Raw genomic sequence first — 10,229 nt, forward strand, 5'->3', positions numbered from 1 at the left:
GCCGGGCCCGGCGCCGCTCCGCGCCCGCCGGCGGCGGCGGCTCCTCAGTGCGCAGGCACGGCGCGGGAGCGAGCGGCGCTCCGGGCCGTACATAATACGTGGTGTCTGGGGCCGGCGCGGCGCAGAGCGGAGATGGGGCCGGGCCGGGACAGCCGCAGCTAGCGCCGCCAGCGCGGGGCTCGCCGGCCGAGGGCAGCGCCGGGAGGGACAGGTAACCGCGGGGCCGCCGCTCCGGCCCCTCGGAAACTTGGGCTCGGCACTTCGGCGGGGGCTTCCGTGGCCGCCGGCGGGCTCACGGCGGGGGGACGGCGCGGAGCGTCCCGCGGAAGGCAGCGGCGCCCCGGGCTTCGCCTCACGGCTCGGGGGGGACGCGGCTCTCCCCGGGCAGGCTGGTGCCGCGCTGCCCCGCCGCCTGTGCCGGGGTCGGGGAGGGGCTGGCCGGACCGGGATTTCCGAGGGCACCGGCGGGCCGGGAGGGTCGTGGGGGCCGAGATCTCGTCCGCGTCCGGGCGCTGCGGAGTTCTTCCGCTTCGGCCGGGAAACGGGAGATGGAGAGCATCCCGCTCCGGCCCCTGGCGGCGGCCAAGCGGGCGGGGCCGCCCCCCAGGAACACGGGAGAAGATGCTGCTCGCACCCCCCGTGCAGGGCAGGCTGGGCATCCCGGCTATCCTCAGGGAAGCGGCTGCAGGTGCCCCGGCAGCGCCGCAGCCCCGGGCGCCGGGACGGGCGGAGCGCGGCTCGGCCCCGCTGCCGGCCCGGGGACGCCGGCAGCTCAGGAGGCGTCGGAAAGGCCACCTCGGAGACTGCCGTCAAAGGCAGGCTGTAGGTGCCAGTGTTCCTCCTTCACAAGGCACGCTCTCTGTAGGTAAGGACTGGAAACATGGCTCTTTGAGCAGAAAGGTCGAAGTACGTAAATCTGAAGAATGGGGAGGGCGACTTCACCTGTGCCAACCATCATCATTCGTGGCTTACATTCGGTGGCAGTACAGTGTCACAGAGCAATGACACATCCATATTTCCTTTTGTGCTGCTTTTTAAATGACAATTCCTTACATTTAAATTTTTTAAGATGCCTTCGATCCTGGTACAATAAAGCAAAGTATTTGGAAAAATTTTTGGGTAATTTTTCGTGGAGCTTGCTCATCTTTTAATCTGTCTGTTCACCAATCCAATCCCATCTCTCCAGATCAGCAGAGGATAGTAAAGCTCAAAGTAAACAGGACAGCTTTTGCCATGGAAACAAAAGTTGCTAGGGGATGGATTGCCACTACGCAGTGGTGTTCTCTGAAGCTGTGATCGTACATCCCACATTTTCCTGAGCACCTTGGGTTTAGGCACTGAAAAACTTAATGATTAAGCTGCTTCTTTCAGCCTGGATGTATGTTTTCAGATTGTAGATAACACAGATTTGGGTAACAGCGACTCTCTTTTTTAGCAAAAGTTTCTCAACATTTCAGTGTTTAGTTTCTCAGCCCTGAAGGCAAGACATGCAAATACACATCAACACTCAGGAGATCATAGCTACTGCAATATTTATTCATCCAGTATAAATTGGTACTGTGACACACAGTTCCTTCTTACTTGTGCAGAACTGTTTTCTCTCTGACTGTTCCTGTGCCCTATCTGTAGGTAGCAAGAACTACACAACACTACATTGCAGCTGAGAAAAGAGACCATCTTAGCCCACATTACCAGGCTGCTTCATATTGGGCTAGGGAGCTGCCTTCTCTTAAGGGGCAAGATATTTTTCAAAAGATAGGAGATTATTTATAAGTGAAAGAGTCTGACCATGAAGAAAATGCTCAGTAGAATTAATACTATGCAGTGCTTGAAAAGAATTAGATTCCTACAGTTCTTTTTCTTTTTTTCCCTTCCATTTTTAAAGGTCATACTACTTGATGGTATCACAACTCTTTCAAGCATAAGATCATTCTTTTGTTTTCTGTTTCACCTCCCAGCTCCTATTTATCATTTTGCTCATATACCTGACCAAAATCACCTATTAGCCTTTTACATTGCTAAAGAAAAAGAATCTAAGTGTCATGTAAGCTGTGTGGTCCTTACAGGCTGTTCTTCATCAAGCTGATTGAAACATTGCATCCTCCTTTTTCTTTCTTGACTGAACCTATAGGCAGTGCAGTGACTGCAAGATCATGTTTATACAGGTCTCTGTCATGTCACATTTGGGTTTTTTAAATTTATCACAATAACTAAAGTTGCTGGTCAGCAAAGTGTTTCACCTCCTTTCTGAATGCTGCTGGTGGCAGCTGGAGTAATACAAGCAAGCTTTGGCAGGCCACATTATCCAGTCATGTTAATTCTGGTTCATCCCTGAGTTGACCTTATGGAGGATCTTGCACCTGGGGAAAATACCTACCATTCTGCTCATTATATGATGCTAAATTTGCTTACCTCAGTGATTTAAGCTAGCCAAACGTTAAGCATAATTTATTAAGAAGGTAGGGTTGATGTGAGAATAAAGATCTAAGTAAGGACCCAAGAGAATGAGTTTCTGCAGAACTTTAGTTGACCTCTTTATTCTATTTCTGATGTGTGAGTTGGAATCTTTGCTTAACCAAAAGATGGGTTGAAGGGGTTGGATTTCAAGTGTTCTTAACATTGAGGTATAGGCAGTGTGACCCTGCATGGGAGAGCTGAAGCAGCTGTGGTAAACAGCACAATTTTTTCCTCTTCTCCTTTCCCCTTGGGGTATGGTTTATGAGGTGGGCAGAACTCTGGTTTTATGAGAACTTCTCAGTGCTTGTGCTGTTAAAGATGGCAGCTAGCTGTTGAAGAAATCGTGGCAGTGAGGAAAAAGGACTTCTTGTTCTCTCTCTTTGGGTAGGGAATAAACGGTTTTCCTGAGGGAAACAAAAAGAGCCTCAAAAAGTAAAATAACTTGCAGCTTTTCCCCACAACAGTCCAGATGATATACATAACACATCTTTATATTGTTTTTATACCTCAGAAAATGATAGTGTTCAAAATTGCATAGCATGATAAAAAAGCACAACAAACTGTCCTGGTTTCAACTGGGATAGAGTTCACTTTTTTCTCAGTAGCCATTATGGTGCTGTGTTTGGGATTCAGTATGAGAACAGTGTTGATAACACTGGTTGTTGCGGGTTGCTGCTTCATGCTTGCTCTAAATGAAGGATATTTTCAGTTTCTCATGCTCTGCCAGTGAGGAGCTGCACAAAAAAGTGGGAGGAAGAACAGCCAGGACAGCTGATGTGAGCTAGCCAAAGGGGTATTCCACACCATAGACCATCATGCCCAGTAGTGAAACTGTGGGAGTTACCAGGAAGGGGATGATGGGACAAGGTTTGGCATTGGTCGAGGTGGTGAGCAACTGTGTTGTGCATCACTTCTTTTTCTTGAGTTTTATATCTCTTTTTTAAATTCAGTATTAGTAGTATTATATTTTACTGTGTTTCAATCATTAAACTGTTTTTATCTCAGCCTACAAGCTTCACTTTTGATTCTTCTTCCTATGCTACCATGGTGGAAGGGTAGAGGGTAGATATGAGCAAGTGGCTGCAAGGTGCTTCACTGGGCTTAAACCATGACACAAACAAATGCTTTTCAGTACATTGATTGTAGTTGGAAACATCAGTGTTAGCTGTGTACAACCTGACACAGGGTGGGCCCAGGGCCAGGCTCTCCCAGTTCGCCTGGTGAGCAGCTGGTGCTGCCCAGTAGTTCCCTGCTGTCTCAAGGTCTCTCTCCACCACGCCTGTTTTTCCACCATTCCTTGAAAGGCCAGCACCTTGAACGCACTCTGACAGACACTGGTACTGTCTATCAGCAGAGAGCAAGCCCGTCCACAGACTTGGAGAGCACTTCTTTAATTTCCTAAAGCTTTACTGTGGCTGAGGTGGAAAAGGGAAACTTACAGGGAGTACAGAGGCAGTTAGGAGTTCAAAAAGGGGGCTCCTGACAGTAGCTGAGCTTGGCGCTAGCCCTGTTGCTCTGTGAAGTTCTGTCACCCAGCAGTGTTCCCTCTGGCCCTTGGCAGGTCTCCCAGCAACACGTGGGCTGCCTTCTCCACTGGGTCATGACTTCTGTGAGAGCCTTGAAACCTCATCACTGGGTTGTATCAGAGACATTTGCAACTGTAAGGTGCTGAGATCATGAAATGCCAAACTAAATGCATATTAGATATACAAAATAAATAAAACCCCATGATAATGGGTTTCTGTACAGAAGAAAAAGCAAATCCCCCTCTATTCCTGAGCCAAGAACAAAAAACAGATTCCCAGAGGCTGGAAGTTCAGTGTTTATGCCAGCACTGATTTCTAGCAGAGCCAGCCAAAAGATTCAACCAGACTGTTGCTATTCCCCACCAATATTTTCTGGATTCTCCTTAATTTGAATGCTTGCATACTCAGGCATACTTAGCAGGATCACCCATTCCCAAAGGCAAAGGTCTGTAGGGCTGCAAAACTTGGAGGTCCCAGCTACCATGGGCACATCAAACCTCCCTCCCTCTAAGTGAAATTGCTGCAGAAATCTGACATAGTGCTTGAAGCTGATATAAATTGAGCCATGACTTTCAGGTGCTAGTTCTGATTAACAGTTCCCTTTGGACCAAGGCTTTTTGAACTTCTTTAAAGAGAAGCCAATGAGCCTAAGTGACGTTAGCTATTGCTCAAGTTGTTTTTAGGGGCTAGTAGTATTTCAGTGAATTCAGTGGCGTCACACTCACGCAAGCAAGTTCAGGCCTTGGACTTGCATTGTTAAATATGGGTTTTGTGTGAAATGGAGAACTTACATGAAATGGAAAGAGTAAGAAACTTTATTGGTAGTTTTCATAGCAGGCAAAATTCTGATTTTATTAAAGTCAGCAGGAGTTTGGGCATCAACTTCTTCAAGAGAGCAGTATTTGGCTGTAAGCTTAGTATTTACATTTCAGTCTCACTGAGCAGATTGATGCTTTTAAGGCATTTTTAATTTTTTTTAACTATTCCTATTTAAATAAAAGTTATATACTCTTTTAATCTGTTTAGGACTTATTTTGCCTGCTTTCCGTGGCTGTGAAGGGTATATCAATGCTTAGTCCTGTCACCATGATATTTTATGAAAATCCCTTTGCCAGGATTTTTTCTCCTGAGAAGCTGAGAAGCCTCAGAGGAAAAGAAAATCAATAATTATCTGCTGCTGTGGAATGCAACAGGTGCATCTTTGATTGGTCCATGCTGGTTGTTTCTAATTAAGGACCAATCATGGTCCAGCTGTGTCAGACTCTGTGAGAGTCATGGGTTTTTGTTATTCACTCCATTCCAGTCCTTTCTAGCTTTCTGTCTGTATCATTCTTCTATTCTTTTTAATATAGCATTTTAATATAATATAATAATATAATAAATCAGCCTTCTGAAACATGGAGTCAAGATTCTCTTCCCTTGTCCTGGGGACCCTCGAACACAACCACATAGTCCTGCACTTCAAAAGCTCAGAAAGAAACATTTTAAAAAGCCCCTCGTATGCAGCAGTTTGGAAAGTTCATAGGGTGGCAAACTCTACAGAGTGACAGAGACCGTCTGGAAGAGAGGCAACATGAGCCCTTGAGGGATGCTGGATTTTGTTACGTGGCATATCCTGGTTTTTTCAGTCTCCATGGAAACCAGTAGCACATTAGTGTGAAAGATGGGGAGTGAGCACCCTGTGTACAGGAGTGAATGTTCCCTGCAGCACCTTTGGGCTGTGCTGTGCCAAGTCACTGAGTTGCTTGGGTTTGGTCAGGCTGACTCACTGCATGCAGCTGTACCCGGCTCATTTCTCGGTTTGGAAACAAAATGAGGGAAAGGTTTCTCCTGGGCCATTTTTTTATTTCATCACATCTGGAGAGTTTGCAGCCATCTTTGGTCTTCCCACTACACCGATAATGATCTGCTTTGTGTGAAACCTCTCGTTGCAGGTAGGAAGGATGAGCTCCTATGCTGACATCTGCGGGTCCAAGCACACGCAGGGCAGCACCGAGGGAGGGTACCAACGCTACGGAGTTCGGTCCTACCTGCATCAGTTTTATGAGGACTGTACAGCTTCAATTTGGGAGTATGAGGATGATTTTCAGATCCAGAGATCGCCAAGCAGGTGGAGCTCTGTATTCTGGAAGGTACTGCCTGTTGCTTTTTACTGGAGAGAGACACTCCCATTTCAGGACTTTCCCTGTGTAACTACTCATATTAAGTATTCATCCAGAAAGGCCTTTTTTGTTGCTCAGTTTTGCCTGAGGTGGCCAAATAACCATGTCTGAAAGCAGAGCACTCTTACCAAAATATGTCAACTCCCTGGGATCTTTGGATCATCTAGTTTCTCTGTCCCAGTGTCACTGAAACACCAACGTCTTGTCTGGGAACTGCATGTACATCTTGAAAGTGTAGTTTATCTCTGCTTTGCACCTATAGAAGTTCTTCCAGATTGTTGGGAACAGGACTGGTAGGTTGAGAGCAGAGTGTGACATAGGGATCAAGAAAACCAAAAGATTTCCACTAAGGTCAGGGAATTTGACAGAATTGGAGAAGAGCAGAGGTTGGGTGGGGCCATGCAGTCCCTATCTCTCAATGATCCCTACCCCAGGAACATTCTGGGTGTACCAAATTTTGTACTTACACTTGAAATGTGCTATAAACTCTCTGTGATATGTTCATATGGCAATAGCAACTTCCTTCCAACCCCTGCAAAGGAAATGACATTTCATGAAGTAAAAGCAAGTGGTGGATATGGCAGACTACCAGCAGGGGCTGAACTGTTGGTGCTAATCACCAGCTAAAGCTAAAGAAATAATCTTTTGCACAGCACTGCGGTTAAACTCTGATCCTCTCTATGATGGGGTCTTTCAACATGAAATGCTGTTTAAAGATAGTAATGCATATTCCATTGTTTCCAGAAATGTCAGTATTCAATTATATAAATATAAGTTGTAAAAAGAGCATTTTTCCATATATTCTAGTTTCTACTAGTGCCTCATGTATTCTAAAAGAAAAATACCCACTTTCTCCTAAGAGAGAGAACTCTATCTACAAGACACAGTGAAAGATAATTGCTTCCTAGGAACACTTCCCAACTGAAACTGGAAAGGGAAATGGAAAAACTGGAAATTAATGGGAGTTTTGTTTGTTTGTTTTCCAGGTCGGACTCATCTCTGGGACGGCTTTTATGCTGATAGGTGTAGCTGTTCTTGTAGTGGGTTTCCTTGTGCCACCGAAAATCGAAGCCCTTGGGAAGGATGATTTTGTTGTTGTGGATGCCCGTGCTGTTCAGTTCAATGGGTCCCTCGATATATGCAAGCTGGCAGGAGCAATCTTGTTTTGTGTTGGAGGGTCCACTGTGGCAGCGTGTCTGCTGATGTCTGCTTTTGCTAAAAGTTACTCCAAAGAAGAGAAGTACCTCCAGCAAAGATTTAAAGAGAGAATAGCTGATATAAAAGCCCATGCAAACCCAGTCACAAAAGCGCCAGCACCAGGAGAATCAAAGATACCTGTCACTTTGTCCAGAGTTCAAAATGTCCAGCCTTTATCTGAAACCTGACCCTTCCCTTAGGTTTTGTTTCTCTTGTAGATCACTTTAAGTGGAAAATATCAGCCCTTGTTGGCATCTGTGCTAGTCAAGTAAAATATTGAGTGCTCTGCTATATTAACATGCAGCTAATGGGGGAGCTGCTCTGGTAAAAATTTAGGATTGGGGAAAAGAAAATTATGTGATTAGACCTGTGACTAGTATATTCAGTATGTTTGAACCTTTTAATCTGTGTGGGTACAGTAAGTTCTTGCAACAGTTATTAGGTGTTTAGCTTATCAGATTGCATCCCTGGGAAACCTAAGGTGCACTTATTAAAGCTATACCAGGAGCACTCTACATCCCACTATTTAAAGTTTAGATCAATTTGCTATTTTTTCAATTTCATTAATTCATTTAATTTTTATGGGTTTTTTGCCTTTAAAATACTGTTCAGTCTTACATTCCCCACCTGGTTCTGCTGTCTGGGAAGCCAAAATTCTGCCCTTGTAATTTGCACTTGTCCTCCTGTCACATGCTACAGTCTGTATCAAAGTAATACTGCACAGGTGAAACATACATGTCAGGGAGAGCCCTTAATTTGATCCTGTCACTTCCCAGCAATGTAACTTGCTGGGAAAGGCAAGTTATACTTGATCCCGAGTTACAACTAACCTGTGCTAAAGTGCCACTTCTGTCTTAGTCATTGCCGTGTTAGCAAAATCTACAAACAAAATTAAAATAAGGAATTCCTGTGGGAGGAGGAACATCATACTTGTGTGTCTTTGCTTTGATATTGTTTCTTTCATTAGATTATTATGTTGAGGCTAATACAAAATAGTTTTGTTTTGTCTGGGTGAGAATGAATAAATGTGGTTTGACATGCCCAGGCCCTGTATTCTGTCAGTACATCAATGCCATGTTAGATGATCTCAACATACGTATCTAAAGACATTTTGAAATGCTGTTTATATTTTTATAGAGAATAGAAAAAGTTATGCTTAACCAGATACATCTGTGTAAATGCTTACCTAAAGACTTGTCCTTTCATGGAATACCCTTAATTATTTTCTCACCCAGGGCAATTATTTTACTGTCTTAATCTATGGATTTAAATTAAAGTGTATAAAGAAAGATGTGACATTTGTACTCTCTGACAATATGTGCCACCTTATAGTTCTGTCTATTTTTTGAATGGATTGAATAAAATTCCAGGCGTGAGCCACCCATGGATTTTGTGAAAAGTTTCTTTCTAGTCAAAAAAATTTAAGAGCACTACTTAAAGGAGAAATCAGCTCTTGAAACTCACTGGTCTCTTAATGCAGTCTGTTTTCATCTTACAGCAGCGAGGAAGCCACTTAGGTGCTGTATGAAGGAGATTCTGCCACAATAATGGCAGGTATGTGGTAAGAGCTGTGCTCTTTGCCTTGCTCATAAAACATTTTATGGTCTGTGACACTCAGTTCAGGCTTACAACATCAATAAGTCAGATCATACGTGGTTGGAAATTTCAGCTGAATCTGCAATAACTATCATGGCCAACAGTACCAGGGGAAGTAAAATTTTCTTCTGCAAAGAAAGTTCCCATCTTGGCAACACAATTGCAGAGTCCAACCATTAGCACTGGAAAGATGGACAGTCGAGAGCTATTCACATGCACACATGGTCACAGACAATGAAAGAAAGGTGTAAAGGCATCTGGCAAATCACTGGCACCCATATATTAGAAATGCAAAGGCACATTGTACTCAGTACTTCAAAATAAGACTGTAATCTCAAGGGACAAGTAGATGAAGCAGTTCTAAAGAGGAAACTATCAGAACACTGGCAAGGTGAACTGGGTATTTACAAAGAAAGCCATCAAGCACAGGGGTGAGGAGTACTGATTATTCACAAGGCACATGGAGAGGTGTCACTGCTGCTGTTTGTTAGTTATTCCAGGTAGAGAGGGTCCTCAGCATTTCCTATCCAAGTTGCAAGGACTATTGTTTACTGCCATTGACTTTCACTGCTGTCAGGCTATCCCTGCGTGGGCAGCAGAGTCAAACTGTTCTGGCCTTTTCAGCTGAGACTTTGTATTGTGCATGGAGGAAATGTGACATTTTAAGTTTTACAGTGAAGTTCACAGAAGGAGATGAGAGTGAGGGCTCCTGTATCTGAGTCCCTTCTCTTCACTTGCATTTTGTTAGCAGTGTACTGGAAGTTTGACTGAAAATCCAGCTGGAAAAGAAAGCAGAGGTTGGGGTAGTTCACCCAAACTAGCTATATGGGTGCTCAATTCTCTTTAAAACACACTCCACCACACATGCAAGTGTCACAAAATTTTCATCCAGAGGACAACTGACCCAACAGGTAATTGATAGAGCGGATCCAAACATCAGGTGCTCAGTCACATTGCACAGAACTGAACATGCTTTGACAGTACAAAAGCAGATGAGTCATGGCATGGCATTACCCAGGTGCTAGGAGAAAAGAAATGCCCTTGAGGGTTTTCCTGAAGCTTGCTGGGATAGGAAATGCATTGGGGATTTAGCAGCAGCAGCAAAGCTGATAATGCTGTCATGGCTAACGTTGCCACACACGTTTTATCTCATTAAACCCTTGTTTTAGTTGCTTGGAGCTTTTCTGGAACTGAGACCTCCAGAGGCTGCAATCCTTCACAGCAGAGAATCAGTGCCACACACAGCTTTTGTAGAAATATTGAGCAGAAAATTGCTCTGTTACTATTAAGA

At 44.6% G+C, this 10,229-nt stretch overlaps 1 protein-coding gene across 1 annotated transcript; it reads left to right on the forward strand.

Annotated features, from left to right (window-relative positions):
• Nucleotides 1-6: 6 nt before the first annotated feature.
• Nucleotides 7-8,730, forward strand: NRSN1 (neurensin 1). Its single transcript, XM_039712163.1, has 3 exons — nucleotides 7-211; nucleotides 5,918-6,115; nucleotides 7,132-8,730. The coding sequence occupies exons 2-3, from the start codon at nucleotides 5,927-5,929 to the stop codon at nucleotides 7,528-7,530; spliced, it is 588 nt and encodes a 195-aa protein (XP_039568097.1). The 5' UTR covers nucleotides 7-211; nucleotides 5,918-5,926; the 3' UTR covers nucleotides 7,531-8,730.
• Nucleotides 8,731-10,229: the final 1,499 nt, after the last annotated feature.

Source organism: Passer montanus, unplaced genomic scaffold (genome assembly GCF_014805655.1).
Source record: "Passer montanus isolate IOZ18808 unplaced genomic scaffold, ASM1480565v1 scaffold26, whole genome shotgun sequence".
Taxonomy (NCBI): Eukaryota; Metazoa; Chordata; class Aves; order Passeriformes; family Passeridae; genus Passer; species Passer montanus.